The 19,823-nt window shown below is 45.2% G+C and overlaps 1 protein-coding gene across 2 annotated transcripts in view; it reads left to right on the forward strand.

Annotated features, from left to right (window-relative positions):
- The window catches only part of ODAD3 (outer dynein arm docking complex subunit 3), a 32,586-nt gene that overhangs the window by 5,126 nt on the left and 7,637 nt on the right, over positions 1-19,823 (forward strand). Inside the window, exons 1-6 of one of the 2 annotated variants that reach the window (XM_035140837.3) lie at positions 2,818-3,559; positions 5,961-6,038; positions 6,568-6,747; positions 14,992-15,093; positions 15,494-15,619; positions 16,703-16,825. In XM_035140837.3, coding sequence (XP_034996728.2) covers positions 3,311-3,559; positions 5,961-6,038; positions 6,568-6,747; positions 14,992-15,093; positions 15,494-15,619; positions 16,703-16,825 — 858 coding nt within the window. In that variant the 5' untranslated portion in view covers positions 2,818-3,310. Of the gene's footprint in view, positions 1-2,817; positions 3,560-5,960; positions 6,039-6,567; positions 6,748-14,991; positions 15,094-15,493; positions 15,620-16,702; positions 16,826-19,823 lie in introns of those variants that run through there. The other variant, XM_035140838.3, reaches the window with a different exon arrangement.

A 19,823-nucleotide genomic window follows, 5' to 3' on the forward strand; every position in this document is an offset into this window, starting at 1 on the left:
TGTTTTTGGGTGGAAAGGTATAAAAGCACATACCGTCCATACAGTGGTACCTCTGGTTAAGAACTTAATTCGTTCCGGAGGTCCGTTCTTAACCTGAAACTGTTCTTAACCTGATGCACCACTTTAGCTAATGGGGCCTCCTGCTGCCGCCGTGCCGCCAGAGCACGATTTCTGTTCTCATCCTGAAGCAAAGTTCTTAACCTGAGGTACTATTTCTGGGTTAGCGGAGTCTGTAACCTGAAGCGTTTGTAACCTGAAGCGTTTGTAACCTGAAGCGTTTGTAACCCGAGGTACCACTGTACTTTTAATCTGTTAGCAGTCACTGCACAGTCTATCAGGGATGCTTCTCAGGTGACGTCCGGTGTGACCTCCATGGCAGCTTTCCCATGGCACCGGACTCCAGTCAGGGGTAATATGGGGGTAATTATCCCTGACGACCCCCCAGGGCTGGGGGGGACGCCTTCACCCAAGGGTCGTGCAATATCTGCCGTCCGCTACAATGGAATGTGTGGGCAGGGATGCTGGGTGCTTAGCACTGCACAAATTGAAACTTTCCAATCCCATCGCTATGAGCGGGAGTATCCCTGTTTTTCAACAAATACAGTGGTACCTCTACTTACGAATAACTCTACTTACGAATGTTTCTACTTACGAATGGAGCTCTGTCCGCCATCTTGGATGTGGTTTAGATAGGATTTTTTTCTACTTACGAATTTTTAGATAGGGTTGCTTCTGCTTACAATTTTTTTCTCCCAATGCATTCCTATGGGATTCGACTTACAAATTTTTTCGACTTACATATGTGCGTTCGGAACGCATTAAATTCGTAGGTAGAGGTACCACTGTACTTGAATTCAGACTTGGAAACAGGCGTGTTCTGGAAAGAAGGAGACAAAAAAAGGACCTGCTAAATAATTCAGTCACTGAGTGCCAAGGTTTTGATCCGGAAAGGACTTTTGTCGTTCTGCTATGGCATTTGTGAGGTGAGCGTCTCATTCTCTCTTACACTTGCTACTTCATGATCTGGCAAGCCTCACTGAGAAAGATTTAATTAATTAAACAGAATGCAAAAGGAACACTACAAAAACTTGAGAATTTGATGCTTTATGGTGCTGCCCTTTGTGGAAGGCTCTAATTAGAACTGGCAAGACATTATTAGATATGTTTTCTGCGTGGGGTGATAAAATGGCGTAAATGATGGCGCAGTAGGGAAAAAAGGGGGCCCTCCCAGGGGGGCTGAAAACAACCGATGGATTACAACTGGGGAATATTTCACTCAAGAAACTACATCTGTTTGAATGGACTTTTGTCGTACAGTATATGGATGAATATAAAAGTGAAGGTGAATCTTTGATCTTTGTAAGCTTCCCCTAGGCCCGGTGGGGGGCGGGGGAAGCAAAGCTTGGATTGTAGAGGAACCAAACTGGGAGGGACCTCTCGGTATCCCCTGTCCCTCACATCTCTGACACAAACAATTTCGAGCTGTGAAATATACCTTATGGAACTGCCTCCCACGGAAGACCCTTATTCAGATTGGAAAAACATCAGTTTGTTAAAATACTTGAAGGATTGTGTGTCTTAATTTTAATTAAACAAAGAAAAGACTGCCCAGAGTTCTGGAAGATAAGATGGTGGAATGAAAAGGGGCCCTCTGAGGGGAACTGCGCCGAAAATAATTGACGGACAACAACAGGAAGAGCAAAATTCCTCTTGCATGCTAATATATACAGTGGTACCTCGGTTTAAGAACAGTCCTGTTTATGAACTTTGCAAAACCTGAAGTAGTGTCTTGGTTTGCAAACTTTACCTCGGTCTAAGAACGGAATCCGAATGGTGGAAGGGCACCAGCAGCGGGAAGCCTCATTAGGGAAAGTGCACCTCAGTTTAAGAACGGTTTCAGTTTAAGAACAAACTTCCAGAACGGATTAAGTTCATAAACCAAGGTACCACTGTATATAGATTTGTTAAATATGATTGGAAGTCTCAAACCAGTGACTGTCAAGATAAGATAAAGGGTTAAGATCAGAACTATGATATTGGGAATAAACGAGAGAGAAAAAGCAGGAACAAGAAGCAAAAACTTTCTCCGACTGGCCAGAACATGGGAAGTCTTTTTAAAATATATAATTTGGAATGTATAATTGGCTTTATTATTTGTATTATGGTGTGGCAAGATTTGGCATTGTATCAATTGGAATATTATTAATGAAAAATTAATAAAAATCATTTATAAAAAGGGATTCTTCTTAGGAATTCTGGACATTTTGTCCAGGGGCCAAAGCAGTCAACATGGATTTTTAGATGTTTTTATATCACCTTTATGTGCACATGCTGAAACCAGACAATGACATTCTATAACCTTTGGGCAATTTGAGATATTTGACTCCCAATGTTCGAGTTACCAAGAAAGCTGGAAAGTGTCATGCAGCAAATATTGTTCTTTAAAAACAAAATCATGAATGGTTAGAATTCAAGCAAATCAACATCTTTATTTCAGTTTCTGAACTTTCAGATAACGATTGCAGATGTGACTGTATGTGATACTGATTTTGCTGCCTGATAACAAGGTAAAGCTGGATACCTTAGACAAGGGACGTCCAACTCCCAAGAGACTGTGATCTACTCTCAGTATAAAATAACTGGCAGCGATCTACCCATTGTCATTGGAGGGGGGGAGGCCAGAGTTGCTGAGCTTTTGGGGGGCAGAGTTGTTGAGCCTTTTTTAGAGGGGAAATAAAAATCGCAAAAAACTGCAGCACTGCAAATTGCACGCAACGTGAGAGCAAAAATTACTTTCGTTTTCCGCATTCCAAATAGTTCGCGGCAGCTGCAGCAACGGCACAGCGAGAGACTGCCATGGGCAGGGAGCTTGATTGAACGTGATTGACAAGGAGCCCGCGGTCTACCAGGATGACCCAGAATATCGACCTGTCAATCGCGATCGACCGGTTGGACATCCCTGCCTCAGACTTTCAAAAATGGTTCTGCTACCGGCAAAACAAATTGTATTTACAAATATTGAGAAGAAAAAGCACATGATTAATTTGATATGTTCAAAATGTGTACAGTGTGTCAAAGAAAATGCATGGAAGATATACTTGTGCTAACCTGAAGTTCAAGTATACCAGCTCAAGTCCTATGCAATATTGTCTCTTAGCACAGAGACCTGAAAACACATGAGGAAGCATACACTGTTTTGTTACAGCCAGTAATCTATGTTGTCATTGTGTGTCATCACAAATGCATCAGGGCTGTTTCAGATGACAGTGATGTGTTTGTTTTGCTAGTAAACTATTACTGGAAGTTTAATATGTCAGGGAAAGTAAGCATGAAAGTGACAAGCCATGGAACACAAGTCATTGACCTACGGCAAACTGCAAAGAAACCCAAAAGTATTGCTCAAAGTCTGTTAGCAGCCCATTCTGAATCTTGCTGTGACACTCTGGGACGCTGTCAAAGTAGTAAGGAAGGAACTCTGATTAAGACGTTGGAACGGCTGTCAAGCATAAGAATGAACGAAGGAAGCACTGAAGATGTTCTCAGTGAGGCTGTAACACTGGTTAGTAGCTGTTATCACCTTTTTCAGCCTGAAGTCCACATTCCCTTTCCGGGGCAGAGGCAAATGTAGGCAGACCAACAAATGTGAATTATACCTTTGTACAGTAGGCAGTTTTGACACACACTTGCACACCCCTAACTAGCCTGACTCCAGCCAAGCAAACACACACAAGGAGTGTGCAAAGTTGGACTAGTAAGAGGCATGGGTTAGGGCATGTCCCATGGGAGAGGTCTGAGGTTCCCCATCCCTGGTCACATTATTGCAGACATGTAAGCAACAAGTGTGGTGGCTGAAAACTTCAAACGCATAATTAGTAGGAATATTTTCACAGAATCGTAGAGTTGGAAGGGATCACGAGGATCATCTAATCCAAACCCCTGCAATGCAGGAATCTTTTTGCCCAACCCACATCCTTGAGGTTAAGAGTCTCATGCTCTACCAACAGCTATCCGTTCATGTGCACCAAAGCTTGCTTCACTATCACCACGTAACCATTGGGGAAATGTCAGACCTGCTCATTCCCAAGTCATGGTATGGTATTTATCTGCCAACTCTGATCCACCACCCAACTAAGCTTTGGTTGGACACACAAGGAGAAAACAAAATGTTCGGTTCCAATTGAATTCCCACTAAATGTATGTCCTGTTCCAAAACAGATGCTTGTTTTGTTTTGCTGTTGTTGTTTAGTTGTTTAGTCGTGTCCGACTCTTTATGACCCCATGGACCAGGGCACGCCAGGCACTCCTGTCTTCCACTGCCTCCCGCAGTTTGGTCAGACTCATGTTGGTAACTTTGAGAACACTGAGAACTTTGAGAACACTGTCCAACCATCTCGTCCTCTGTCGTCCCCTTCTCCTTGTGGCCTCAATCTTTCCCAACGTCAGGGTCTTTTCCAGGGAGTCTTCTCTTCTCATGAGGTGGCCAAAGTATTGGAGCCTCAGCTTCACTGAGTCCTTCCAGTGAGCACTCAGGGCTGATTTCCTTCAGAATGGATAGGTTTGATCTTCTTGCAGTCCATGGGACTCTCAAGAGTCTCCTCCAGCACCATAATTCAAAAGCATCAATTCTTCGGCGACCAGCCTTCTTTATGGTCCAGCTCTCACTTCCATACATCACTACTGTACTGGGAAAACCATAGCTTTAACTATACAGACCTTTGTCGGCAAGGTGATGTGTCTGCTTTTTAAGATGCTGTCTAGGTTTGTCATTGCTTTTCTCCCAAGAAGCAGGCGTCTTTTAATTTCGTGACTGCTGTCACCATCTGCGGTGATCATGGAACCCAAGTAAGTAAAATCTCTCACTGCCTCCAATTCTTCCCCTTCTATTTGCCAGGAGGTGATGGGATCAGTGGCCATGATCTTAGGTTTTTTTAATGTTGAGCTTCAGACCATATTTTGCGCTCTCTTCTTTCACCCTCATTAAAAGGTTCTTGAATTCCTCTTCACTTTCTGCCATCAAGGTTGTGTCATCAAATGTACAAATGCTAGAACTCATCAAATGTAACTATCATTCTGCTAAGCCTTGGAGGAACAACCCCTTCCCATCTCCCAAGTCTAGAGAAAGATGAGGGTCTACCTGACGTCACACTGAGTTTGTCGCACCAGATTTAATAATGTGCCCACCAATAGCAAGATGGGAAAGGCCCTTATACACCCTCAGTTCTTATTTTGTTATTGTATACAAAGAGTGGGCTGGATACATAACTTGGGACATTATCAACCTTTGTTGAGCCAGTGTGGTGTAGTGGTTAAGAGCAGTAGACTCGTAATCTGGGGGTCGCGTCTCCACTCCTCCACATGTAGCTGCTGGGTGACCTTGGGCTAGTCACATTTCTCTGAAATCTCTCAGCCCCACTCACCTCACAGAGTGTTTGTTGTGGGGGAGGAAGGGAAAGGAGGTTGTTAGCCAGTTTGAGACTCCTTAGGGTAGTGATAAAGCGGGATATCCAAACTCCTCCTCCTCCTCTTCTTCTTCTTTATTCTTCTGCTTGTATATGAGTGATTTTTGATTAGACCATTATCTGAACTTCCAAAAAAAATTTGGACTCATGCAACACTGCTGATAATCAGTTCCCTATTCTATTCTATCTACTAGAGGTGTTTGTCACCTGGAGATCTGCGTGCTTCTTCAGAGTTGGTCCAATAAAATGTTGCCTTATTTCTTGCATGTTTGCATTTAAAGCATTCCCAGTGTTTCCTCTGCATTTTTAAAAAGATGGAAGAAGGGACTTTGGCTTTTGGTGGGGAAGAGGGGGTGTCGCACATGCCTTTCCTAACATGCCCTACCTTCTGACTTGTAGAAGGCAAGCTCTGTTCCAAGAAATATGCTCCCATCTTGTATGCATCTTGGATTTATGTCAGACTTTCCGAAAATGAAAACAGTTATTTGGGGGTTTTTTCAGGGAGAAGAAAAAGTCATCAAGGCTGCATTCCACAATCATCCAGCTGAGCAAGGGTCTGTGAAAAATAAAACTGGAGAGGTAGGTGGTGATCCCTGTCCCATTACATCATTGCACAGAATGAAAATGCAAAAAAACAAAACCCTGCAACACAAAGGAAAAACAATGTGTCTATTGGGCAACAAGTTTTTCAGGTTTGTGCATTATTTCAAAAACCTGCAGTATCTGTTTGCTCAGAGGAAATAATACAGGGGAAAACATTTCCACAACATGAAAAGCTTTCCTCAATTTGGTTTTTTTATAATTTTATTATTCATTTTCAGCTTATACAAATATTTTGACAAGAAAAACAAAAACTTTACAAATCTAGTTTACCTTCCCTTCGAATTCCCTCCCTTCCTTTCTGTGGTTATTTATTTCATATATTTTTTATTACTGCATATCCAGTTCAAATATATTTACAAATTTTAAAGCCTTCCTCAATTCAGATCAGTTTCAGCTTTATTAAAACCTATTCTTTGCCTCCAGTCTAATTCCCCCTCACCTGGATGACTGTCTGCACAATCATTTAGGCTTCTTTAATTCTTCTCCTCTTCTCTCTGTTCCAAAGGGTGCTATTCAGATCATCAATCACCGGCTATGTGAGAAAATCAATCAGTTAAACAACCTGAAGCATCAGGTGGAGATGCGGAAACGCAGGCTCGAAGACCTACAGCTTCAGTATGGAGTTAAAACAAAAGAGATCACTGAAATGCAAGAAATGGAAGAACGGAATATAGAGGCAGCTAAGGTGAGTCAAATCTGAATCCTTTGGAAGGAGGTGGCTGAAAAGCTCCACCTTTGGTTCCCTCTCACTGGGCTAGAATCTACCTGTTGTTGTTGTTGTTGTTAAATTTGTATACCATCTTTTATCTGTAGATCTCAGGGTGGTTCACAATAGAAAATTGCAATATGTAAGATATAATACAAATACGTAATACATCAGGCTTTCTCAACCTCGGCCCTCCAGATGTTTTGAGACTACAGTTCCCAGCATCCCTGACCACTGGTCCTGCGAGCTAGGGATCATGGGAGTTGTAGGCCAAGAACATCTAGAGGGCCGAGGTTGAGGAAGCCTGCAATACATAATCTGTATAAATAAAAATCTACACGTTCGTTTGTTCATAACCTCAAATCTCTGAAAGCCCTTCACCGATTGCTTTGAAATTTTGACACAACGTTGCATTCTAATACGGGAGTGTTTTTATATAATTAGATTCTATAGATGTCACACCTGTGACAGGTAAAAACATGATTTTCTATTAAACAGCACCATCTGTTGGACATCAAAGCAACACACGCTATACTAAATGCGTGAGTGCGCAGAGGCTGCTGGGAGTGGCTGTCTGGTGGCTCCTCCGAGGGCAGGGGCTGGATCCTGCCCCTTCGCTCACCAGGACCCGCTGGGAGAACCGGCCAGCCCCCCACCCCAAGATGTGCATGCGGTGTGCAAGGGGGAGAGAGAGAGAGGTCGGGGTGCCGGGTGCTGTCATGCGGGAGGAAGATGACGTCACGTGGCGGGGGACCAGAGACGGGTGTCACGATGTCACATGGCTGGGGTGGGAAACGGGGACTCTGAGTGGGGATGGGGTGGGGGGATTTACCATAACGCGCGTGGGTGGGTGAGTCTTTTTTGGGGGGGGAATTAATGTCTGCAAAATGAAGGGGGACTCTGAAACTGGGGGGGAGGGGCATTCTATACTTTCAACAGACTGAACCACAGCAACGCGTGGCCGGGTGCAGCTAGTGCATAATAAAAATAAGAACAAACACAAATCATTGCTGCAATGCTGTTGAAACTTCTCTCTCTCTTTCTTTGAATGCTTGAAAAGGACTCTTGTCATGGGCACCTCACCTTTTATATTTCATCTCACCTTTTATATATGCAATCATTGATTGCATTCTGCAGAAGTTGGACTCCTGCAGGTATTGTTAGTTGTCGTATTCCAAGTGGAGTCTTTCCTTCTACCAGAGTCCTGGTTTTAACTAAAAAGAAAGCAGATCAATTGTCACAAAACTTGAGAAGAATGTTAAGTTCATTTGTGCCTGAAGGTGTCCTAGGTTCTCCTCTCTATAGTAACAGATTAGTGCAGTGGAGTGGGGAAGCCAAAATGCCTGGATTCCGTGAGTCCTCAGATCTCTTGAGAAGAAGAACTGATGGTTTTGCAAATGGCTCTCTCAGGTAACACAGAGAGCAAGTTCTTATCACAGGGGCTAGGTTGATGTGTCATATCTGCTCCTGCAGCTTCTCTCCCTGAGATGCAAGGATGAATTCAGGATCTCTCATGTTTGGTCTCTTTTGCTCTCTGATTGTTACTAATTGGTAATGTCAGGGGATTGTTGCAGCTACTCCCGAGTAAAGACGCTCCAGTCTGTTCTGTTTTTGAGGGTTTTATTGTGCATACTATTTACAGGGCAGAGATAGCAGAGATGACCTCCTAGTCACTCGCAGAATCCGGCAATGGCGCCTGTCTGCTTCAGGGCCAGCATAATAGCTTGGGCACCCCAAAACGCCTCCCTCTCACCCTACATTTGGGCGCACGCCTCAATTCGGGCGCCGGAAGCGGCTGTGCTCCCTCCTCCAGCTGTGGGCTAGGGCGGTGCAGGGGCTCTGATACCTCGCTGAGCGTTCCCTCCATTCCGCTTCCCTCCTCATTCCCCCCGCCTGACCCGCTGCTACCGCTCTCGCTGGGCGAAGTGCTGGTCAGCATGACGGGGGGAGGCTCCCTGTAGGGAGGCCCCTGACAGGTAAGGAAGAGGAAGAGGAGGAGGAGGAGGAGGAAGAAGAAGAAGAAGAAGAAGAAGAAGAAGAAGAAGAAGAAGAAGAAGAAGAAGAAGAAGAAGAAGAAGAAGAAGAAGAGTTTGGATTTGATATCCCGCTTTATCACTACCCTAAGGAGTCTCAAAGCGGCTAACATTCTCCTTTCCCTTCCTCCCCCACAACAAACACTCTGTGAAGTGAGGGAGGTTGAGAGACTTCAGAGAAGTGTGACTAGCCCAAGGTCACCCAGCAGCTGCATGTGGAGGAGCGGAGACGTGAACCTGGTTCACCAGATTATGAGTCTACCGCTCTTAACCACTACACCACACTGGCTCTCAGTGTGGAGGCATCAGTGTGATGTTTGCATGTCCTTGGCATGCTGAAGCTCTCTTTGGAAAAATACTTTTTCTTCCTAGAACCCACGACTGACAGTTCTTGGGGTTTGCGCCATTTTCTCATAATCATAGAACTGTAGAGTTGGAAGGGACCCTAAGGGCCATCTAGCATCTCTCAGTCTCCTCCAGACTAAACATGCCCAGCTCCTTCAACCATTCCTCATAAGGCTTGGTTTCCAAACCCTTTATCATCTTTGTTGACCTCCTCTGCACATTTTCCAGCTTGTCGATATCCTTCCTAAATTGTAGTGCCTAGAACTGGACTTGGTACTCAAGTGGAGTCTGACCAAGGCAGAATAGAGCATTGAAAATAGAAATAATAATAATAATAATAATAATACGTTAACTGACATTTATAGTGCAGGACATTTTAGATCTGGTTATCCTAAATCAGATGTCATCTAAGAATGGCAGCTTTCCTTCCAAGGCAAGCAGCAGCTGTGGGAGAGCAGGACTGATCTGTACCAGAACTAGAACAGGAATAAAGCACTGAATTTCTATCCCTCTCCTCCTAGGCTGCGGTAGCAATCTTGATGAGCCCCTCCTCCTCCTGTTGCTGCTCTTTATCAAAGAAAAAACAACCAGTTGCTAACATATAATGTAATGTGTAATTTGACTCCCCATTTCTTTCTGGCAGCTTATGTGAACACGCCGCAAGAGGGAGGCAAAGAACCACTGCATTATTTTCCTTAATTGTCCCCATTCTAGCTACTTAGCTGTAATGGAAAGCAGTGGGTTGCCCAATAGGCAGACTAAACACGTGCTTTGGGCATTAGCAAAACAGGGGAACAAAAACAAAAAACAACAACAAGAAGAAAATGTTTTTGGGAAGTATTAGACATTCAATATTAAAAAACAAAACAAAATTAAAAGATTCTGGGGATGCATTCAAGAAGAGATTAAAAAGATGTTCAAAATCTCTATACTGAAGAAAAGTCAGAGGCATATTTGCTGGGCATTTTAGGAAAAGATACCCCACAGGATAAGAAAATATTATTATTATATGCTACAGCTGCAGCCAAACTACCGTAGTCCTGGCAAAAAACTGGAAAGGAGGTACTATCCCCACAAAAAAAGACTGGTTAAATAAACTATGTGAATATATAGAACTGGCAAAGTTAACAGCTGCCATAAGACATCAGACAAATCAGAAATTAAGGAGCAAATGGCAATGTTTTGAAGACTATATGAAAAAAATTGGTCTAAAGATAACATGTTAATATGCATAGATTAAGTATGTACAGCTGAAATAGATAGAATTGATATATTAGGAATATCAGGGATAATATATGAAAGATGCAATGGTAAAAAGTCTGTAAAAATAAAGAATGTTGAGTTTTGGAGGAGGGAAGCCAGAGGGGGAATTTGTATATATGTTATTCTTTTCTTTTGCTTTTCTTTTATTTTTTATGTTAACTTTTATTTTGTGTGTGTGTGTATTTTTTAAAGCAAGAAAACCAATAATACCGTATTTTTCGCTCCATAAGACACACTTTTTCCCTCCCAAAAAGGAAGGGGGAAAGTCCCTGCGTCCTATGGAGCAAATGCCAGAGCCAGAGCCAACGCAGGAGCCAGAGCACAGCAGAAAACCGGCTCTCGGGCTGCTTCCGTGACAGCTTCCTTCCTTCCTTCCTTCCTTCCTTCCTTCCTTCCTTCCTTCCTTCCTTCCATCTTCCCCCCCCTCACCCCTTCCTTCCTTCCTTCCTTCCTTCCTTCCTTCCTTCCTTCCTTCCTTCTCTTTCTTTCACTCTCTCTCACCCCTTCTTTCTTTCCTTCCTTCTCTCTCTCTCCCCTCCCTCCCTTTCTCTCTCTCTCTCCTTCCTTCCTTCCTCCCTCCCTCCCTCTCCTTCTTTCTTTCTCTCTTTCACCCCTTCCTTCCCTCCTTCCAGGGCCGTCTTAAGCCTATCCAGCGCCATGGTTCAAAGATCCCTTTGCCCCCCCCCCCATTTCCCAAAGTTGCTGACCTTTGTGCTGTGTGAAGAAGTGCCTTTTCCACTTATCTCTGTCTTGAATCTCCCAATATTCAGCTTCGCAGGATGTCTGCGAGTTCGAGTGTTAGGTGAGAGAGGGAGGAAAACACTTTCCTCTACCCACTTTCCCCATGATTGTGTCACTTTTCTTGCGCCTTTTCCCCAAACCAAAAGAGCCCAAAACCTTTCCTCGTAGCGGAGTGGCTCCTCTGGCCCCTTTCCTCCCACCCACTACTATAATTGCAGCAATTTCTCGCTGCCCGCACGGTGGGCGCCTCCACTCTGCACCCCCTGAAGAGGCGCACGCCCCTCGGCCGAAGAAATTCTGGGACCAAAGGCAGCAGGCACGGGCTCCTTCCCCCACCATCACGTGGCACCTGTGGGGGCGGAGCGGCCTTGCAGAGCAGGCACCCGCAGCAGCCCCTGGGCTTGTCTCCCGCTCCCCGCCCTCCGGAGGTGAAACCAGCAGCATCGGCGGCCGCCTCCTCCTCCTCCATCCCAACCCCGGTGGCAGTGCCCCCTGGTGGCCAGGTGCCCTGGCGCATTGCACCACCCACCCCAGGCCTAGAGACGGCCCTGCCTCCTTCCTTCCCTCTCTTCCTCTCTCTCTCTCTCTCTCTCTTTCACCCCTCCCTTCCCTCCCTCCCTCCCTCCCTCCCTCTTCCAACTTGAATAAAATATTGGGGGGGCAGGTAAGCCCCACCTCACATACTGTATCAACCTTTCTCAATTGAGATCAGTTGCAGTGGTTCTCAACCTGTGGGTCCCCAGATGTTGCTGAACTACAACTCCCATCGCCCCTAGCTAGCAAGCCCAGAGCTCAGGGATGATGGGAGTTGAGGGATGATGGGAGTTGTAGTCCAACAACATCTGGGGACCCACAGGTTGAGAACCACTGCAATTGATCTCAAGACAAAGTACATGCACACTATATGAATGTCAGTGCCAATCGACATGGGGACGACGACGACGACTATTTAATGGGGGGCAAAGGCACTTAGGTCTCTAGGAATTGGCTGCTATGCCTATGACAATTCAAGAAAGCATTTTTTCTCTTGTTTTCCTCCTCTAAAAACTAGGCGTGTCCTATGGTCAGGTGCGTCTTATGGAGCGAAAAATACTGTGGGTTTTTTTTTTGTAAAAAGTAAAAAGCAAAACAAAAAAACGACCAATTGAAGTAGTCACCGCGGAGGGAAATCAGAAGTTGGTTAGACTTACACTCCACTACACACCTTCCCTCATGTTTCTGTTCTCTATTACTGATCCCCACCTAACTAGGAGGCATCCTACTAATGTAGTTCAAAATAATGCAAGGAAATCAGATCCTGTCTTCTGGTGCAATATCTCTATATTTTGATTTCTTTTGTTTTGAAATTTTGTTTTACGGTTTACTATTGATTTTATTTTGAATGACATATGGGGGGCTTGGAGCCTCCTAAGGTCTTGATTCTGTCTTGGAAATGGAGCTGCCCGAAACTGAGAAATTGCCGTACATGCCCTATTCTCAGATGAGGACATCAAGGCAGAGAGAAGGGGAAAGGAGTAGCTCCCTGAGATACTGAGGACAAAAGCTCAGTGCCTGAGCTCCCAAGCCTTAATTCATCCACCAGACCTCTTTACTGCTCCTGTTAGTGATATGATAGGGATGCTCTTCCACTGATATGAATGATTTCTGAACTTGAATATACAGGCAGGAGCTACACTGATACACACCTTCACAAACCCATGAACAAAGTATGTATCTGCCACCCTGTGATTAATATACTCAGTACATTTTGGCTGTGAATGAGCAAGAGCTCTCAGGTTCGATTCCTGGCATTATCTGACACAAGAGGTCTTTGGATAACAAGGCTGTAGACCCTCTGCAATTCAGAGCAGACAGTACTGGGGTACAAAACAGTTGTCTGGGTTGGCATGGGAGCTTCACATGTTCATATGAAGGTTCAAATCAAAGCTTAGCATGTCCTGCAGCTAACTGTATGTGCACATGTGTGGGATGTTTTTATCTACAAGAGGAAAATTGTGTGGTACAGTGGTGCCTCACAAGACGAATTTAATTCGTTCCACGAGTCAATTCGTTTTGCGAAAAATTCGTCTTGCGAATCACAGTTTTCCATAGGAATGCATTGAAATTTCTTGTTTTGCCCATAGGAACGCATTAATTAAATTTCAATGCATTCCCATGGGAAACCGCGATTTGCAAGACGAATTTTTCGCAAAACGAATTCGTCTTGCGAGTCACCATCAGATCGCAAGACACATTCGTCTTGCAAAAAATTCGTCTTGCAGGGCATTCGTCTTGCAAGGTACCACTGTAGCTTCAAAAAATAAGCATTCTTGAAAATGTAGGCAAACGTCCTCTATCAGATGCAATTATTGTAATATATTAACCGTGTGCAAATGCACGAATGTGTTATCAGATTGAAGTATTGAAAGGATTATTTTATTAGATGGTAAGAGCACATAACTTGGTTGCTGTATAATGACACAACATCGCTGTGCTCTAATTTTTCAAATACTAGAGTATCTTTGTTTAAACACCCGTAGGTACTTATATTGGTGTTTGATAGCTTTCTAAGAGATACTGGTTTCTCAATATCTCATTATTTTTCTAAGAGAGAGATTCAAGCACTGTTTTGCACATCCAGTTATACAAAACCTAATGCTTAGCACAGGCATCCCCAAACTTCGGCCCTCCAGATGTTTTGGACTACAATTCCCATCATCCCTGACCACTGGTCCTGTTAGCTAGGGATCATGGGAGTTGTAGGCCAAAACATCTGGAGGGCCGCAGTTTGGGGATGCCTGGCTTAGCACCTACTGTACCCAGTGCTTTGTTTGTTTAAAAATGTTTAGGCGTACTCTCATTTTGACTCAATAAAATCACCATTTTAATAGTTTGCATCAGGAAAAATAAATACAGTAAATGGGGACAAAAGTACAAAGATTCACAAAATATTTTAGGGTATGCGTCCCCCTGCATCCCCCCAGAAAAAGCACTGACTGTAGCTAAACCAATTGAAAAACAAACAGTTGCAACCAGCCGATCACAGGAATCTGAATAAAGGTATCACCCAAATTTGCAATATCTACCACTTGTATAACAAGCAGAAGAGATTCTTGGATCTTGCCTCAGAAATTGGGGGTTTCTAACGTATTCCGATTACTTAAATAAAACTTGTTTGAGTACAGGAAGTAGGATGGTGGTGGTCGTATTCAACCAAGTTCTTGTTCCCTCGATCCTGTCTGTGCATGAATGTTATTAGAGGAGAAGACCCCCACATGCCAAACATGGCTTTTCTCACCCACCACCCATCCTGCCAGATCCTGAGGTCTTGTGCTGGGGACTATGCTCCACTTGCTGGCTGAACTATACCAGCATTTTGTTTTCCCTTCCAAGCTGGCAATGTGCCAGGTCCATTTTTCCCCTTGTTATGTCACCATGGAGCAATCACCATGTTTGCTCACCTTGAAGATTCCCTACAAGTCAATGACGTCATTGTAAAAAAAAATTCCACTGACTCATAAAGCACGTAGGATGGTTGTCAGTCTACCGTGTGCAATCTGAAGGGCGTGGGAATGGAAAGATTAGACCAGGCACCCCCAAACTTCGGCCCTCCAGATGTTTTGGACTACAATTCCCATCTTCCCCGACCGCTGGTCCTGTTAGCTAGGGATCATGGGAGTTGTAGGCCAAAACATCTGGAGGGCCGCAGTTTGGGGATGCCTGGATTAAACTATACACCCTGGAAGTTGCCTGCATCCCTGAAGCTGTAATTTGGGGAAAGGACATCTTTGAACTAGATGGGGTTTTGGAGACTCTTCATCCCTACTGGCTGCTAGCTCAGGTTGCTGTTCTTTATATCCAGACACTGCGGACGCTGGAGAACCGACTGGAAAAGGCCCGATTCAAGACTGATGAGGCCCAACGCATCACCGGCATGTACCAGAAGTTAAAATCGCACATGCAGGTGAGACACAGACACATTCTAAGATAGGGGTGGGGAACCTTTTCCAGCCCAAGAACCAAGTTTCTTCATCAGTAATGTTCCGGGGGGCTAAATGGCAGGTATGGGTGGACCAGAGCTTCTTATGCAATCCATCCACCTGCACATTTGCCTCCTGCCCATCCAAAGGACAGGTAGGTAGGTAGGTTAGATAGACTGTACTTGCCCACGGTCACAAAGTAAGCTTCGTGGCTGAGTGGGGATTTGAACCCTGATCTCCCAGGTCCTATTTGCGCTGAGTTAAGTGGGTTAGGAGCCACTGAGGGAGTTATGTGTCTTCAATGATTTGTGTTCTGCAAAGATTAATGCGGCATCAAGGCTGTTTGCTCCACAACCACCCTGGAATGCTTCATCCCTTTTCTAGGAGCAGAGCCTGCACTTCCAGAACAAGCTGGATGCCATGGAAGCTGAGATCTTACGCCTGCGCAATGAGCTTAAGGACCTGGAGAGCGTGCACACGGAAGCCCAACTTGCTCGTGATACAACCAGGGTAGGGAGTCAGCACAGTGTTGGATACAGGATGAAGTAGCAGTTATGGTTTGTGGCTACTGTGTGGTGAGGAGCAATACAGTCGTACCTTCAGGGCCGTCTTAAGCGCCCCTGGCGCCGTGGAGCGACGGATCCCTCTGGCACCCCCCCGCCCCGTTTCCCAGCGCGGTGGGCGGGCGGGCGCAGCGCGCAGCGTGGCTGCCACAGGCGCTGCTGCGCTGCGCCGCGGCGGACGGGCAAGCACAGCGCGGTTGTCGAACCGGCAGACCGGGCGGGCGCAGCTTGCGGCGCCCTCCTGGCGGGCCGGCGACGTGGTGCCCTGCGTCACCGGGGGTCTACCTAGAGCCGGCCCTGCGTACCTTGGTTCTTGAACAGAACCTGTTTCAGTAGTCCGTTTGACTCCCCAAACCATTCAAAAACCACGGCACGGCTTCTGATTGGCTGCAGGAGCTTCCTGCACTCAATCGGAAGCCACGTCAGATGTTCAGCTTTCAAGAAAAGTTTGCAAACCGGAACACTTCCGGATTTGCAGCAATCGGGAGCCAAAACGTTTGAGTCACAAGGCGTTCAAGAAGCAAGGTATGGTTGTATATGCATGTTGAACCAGTATAATAATTAAATAATACAAGACCTCCCACTGTAAGGAGATTCTCACTAGGGGCTGCATGTTTGCAGTTATAATTAATTTTATTTCACACATATTCTTCATTTCACATATTTTATTCCGATCTTAAGAGTCATACTTTCAAGTAACTTGGGGTTTGTTCTGGAGACTTTTAAGGCTTTTTAAGCAAACATATTAGCCTAGAACTCTTATTTAAAACAAATAAAATAAGAGTCGGGTGCCATTGGATTAACCACACAACTCTAATTATGATCTAGTGTTGAGTAGGTTAGGAGAGAGCACCAGGAAGTGGTCCTCAGGGAACATCACAATCCAGAGCTCCCCAAGATTACCACGTCAGTGGGTGTATTGGTCTGTCCAAAAACAGGCCTAAGAGGTGCAGAGATGTTCACAGGGCATCCTATTTAGAGATTACAAGGACAGGACAGTAGCTCACCTTCTCTTCCCGCCAAAATGCAGGCAGAGCTCCTGAACCAAGAAGATGTCATCTACCGAGAACGGAAAGTTCGTGATAAGAAGATGAAGGATCTGAAGAAGCTGACTGAGGAAAAGAGAGCGCAGAATGAGCGTACAGACAGGCGGGTACTGTAGGATTTTTCTTCTCTCCATTACGTGACTGACACTCCCCAGGTCTGTCCCATCTTTAGACTGACTATTGGCCAAAATGATATTTTGCCTGTCAGATAGTGTCACAGGGTGTGCGTTGCGACTACTCTAGAGTAACGACGCTGCACGTTCTGGCCTTTTCATGCTTTTATTATGTGCAGTCTATTTACAGTGTTAGAGCTATACAGGATACATCTGTCTAGTCCGAACCAGAACCCTGGAATGGTGCGCTCCGCGTTTTCTTCCAGCATAAGAGTCTGGGCACGCCAAATCGCCTTCTGCGTTTTCTCCTGCGTATTTCCGGAACCGGAGGCAAAAAGGGCCTCCTTTCCCTGTTTTCCTTCTCCCCCTTTTCCACCTCGCTCTCTTCCTCTCCCACGTGCAGCAGGGGCTCTCCTATGCTGCCAGAGCCCCGTCTCCTCCTTCCTCTTTCCTCACTTGACTTTCCCCTCCCCGCTGGCACTACTGCTGGTGGAGGAGCTGCTCCTCAGGATGGGAGGGGGCTCTCTGTACGTTTTGCCCCTTACAGATAGCTTCTGCTTTTCCTGGTGCTAACAGCAAGAACTTACCGTAAATCTCAGAAGTGGACTAAAGATCACAAATGTCTGAAATGGGCAAGCAGCCACTCTCTGACTCTGAACAGGCCTGAATGTGCTTTAAATCTTCTGTAACGAGAAAAACGCGGGTGGCGCTGTGGGTTAAACCACTGAGCCTAGGACAGGCACCCCCAAACTTCCAGATGTTTTGGACTACAATTCCCATCATCCCTGACAACTGGTCCTCTTAGCTAGGGATCTTGGGAGTTGTAGGCCAAAACATCTGGAGGGCTGCAGTTTGGGGATGCCTGGCCTAGGGCTTGCTGATCAGAAGGTCGGCGGTTCGAATCCCCGTGACGGGGTGAGCTCCCGTTGCTTGGTCCCAGCTCCTGCCAACCTAACAGTTCGAAAGCACGTCAAAAGTGCAAGTAGATAAATAGGTACCTACATGGCGTTTCCATGTGCTGCTCTGGTTCGCCAGAAGCGGCTTTGTCATGCTGGCCACATGAACTGGAAGCTGTACGCCGGCTCCCTTGGCCAATAACGTGAGATGAGCGCCGCAACCTCAGAGTCGGTCACGACTGGACCTAATGGTCAGGGGTCCCTTTACCTTTACCTAACGGGAAAAGAGGAGTTAGGTCTTATTACTATAAATCTGCCCCCGCTAGCCAATTCTGTGGTTTTGCTGCATCTGTGTGAAAATACAGAAATCATAACACTGTCTGTGAACTGTCAGTGGGATTCTATAGCAAAATTTAAAAAATCTGACATCAGTCCTATTTAGCTTTAACAGGACAATAACAAAAGGGATTTTAACCCAGGACTGGTGAACTTTGTGGCTTGCCAGATGTTACTGTATTACAATTTGTATCGTCCCATGCTGGCTGGGGCTGATGATAGTTAAATAAATAAAAAAAGTTTCTTGCGAAGAGGCTCCGTGGGTGATTTTTCTGAGCACCCGGTTGATCTCTGCATCCAGTTAAGAAATAATTAGTTTATGTAGCAGCTGAGCAATAATATCCTCCTTTATGAAGTGTGGCTGCTTTGTTTATTCCCTCTTATGAAAGGCTTTAATCAGGGTGTCCTGACTAATCTGAGGGTGGGCTAATGTGGATGTGACCAGTGATTTAGAACAGGCATGTCCAACAGGTAGATCGTGATCTACCAGTAGATCACTGGACGTCTGTGATAGATCACCGGTAGATCAGTGGCTCCCCCCCCCCCAAGAAGCTAAAAAACTTTGTCTCCCCTAAAAAAACTCAACACCTTTGTCCTGTACCCCTAAAATGACCTGAACCACCAAAACCAGGGCTTTCCTTCCTAAAAAAAAGCTTAATGTCGCTTTCCTCCTTCCTAAAGAAGCTCAACAACTTTTACGTGAACCCCAAAAACAGGGCTTTCCTGCCTAAAAACACCCCAACAACTTTGACCTGAACCCCCCAAAGGGGGTAGATCACTGCCAGTTTTTAACTCTGTGAGTAGATCGCAGTCTCTTGGAAGTTGGCCACCCCTGATTTAGAAGATCCTGCCAGGGGAAAGAGCAGGATAAGATTATCTTGAAGATGTGTGCCTTGATTACCCAGAGGCCCTTTCACATACTGCCACCTGGACTGCGTTCCAAGGGAGTTCTCGGGCCCTTTTTTATTTAACATCTCATTGGCTGGGTGATCTCATTTATCCTCCAGGGAAGGTGATCAAAGGTCTTCTGGTCGCCACCAGCTGTCCAGGGCCTTGACACAATTGTAAAGGGGAGAGGCAGTAAAGGAGGGCAAATCATTAAACAGATGAAAACATTGGCAGGATTATTGTAATAACCTGAAGGTCGGCAGTTCGAATCCCCGCGACGGGGTGAGTTCCTGTTGCTCAATCCCTGCTCCTGCCAACCTAACAGTTTGAAAGTACATCAAAGTGCAAGTAGATAAATAGGTACCACTCCAGCAGGAAGGTAAACGGCGTTTCCGTGTGCTGCTCTGCTTCGCCAGAAGCTGTACACCGGCTCCCTCGGCCTTTAGAGCGAGATGAGCGCCACAACCCCAGAGTCGTCCATGACTGGACCTAATGGTCAGGGGTCCCTTTACCTTTATATTTAAAGAAGATGAGTAAATGAGAAAATTAAGTTAATTTGGATATGCAGAAGATATTGAAAACAAAATTAAGATATTGAAAACAATATCTTATCAAAATTAAGATATTGAAAACAAATTTAAGGAACCGCAGAAAGAGGGGGAAGGAAGTCAAGTTTTGAAATGTCAAAATGATTGTAAAATTAGTGAAATGTATAAACTTGAAAAGTATAAACAAACAAACAAAGGGAAAAAAGAAGGGGAAATGGGGGGGGGATAGAAAGAAATCTAGTCAGTTCAGCATACAATAAAATGAGGCAGGAGAGGAATTAAAAGCAAATCAACAATCAACTGGCAAGGCCTTAGCATAACAGA

Source organism: Zootoca vivipara, chromosome 15 (assembly GCF_965207765.1).
Source record: "Zootoca vivipara chromosome 15, rZooViv2.hap1.1, whole genome shotgun sequence".
Classification (NCBI taxonomy): Eukaryota; Metazoa; Chordata; class Lepidosauria; order Squamata; family Lacertidae; genus Zootoca; species Zootoca vivipara.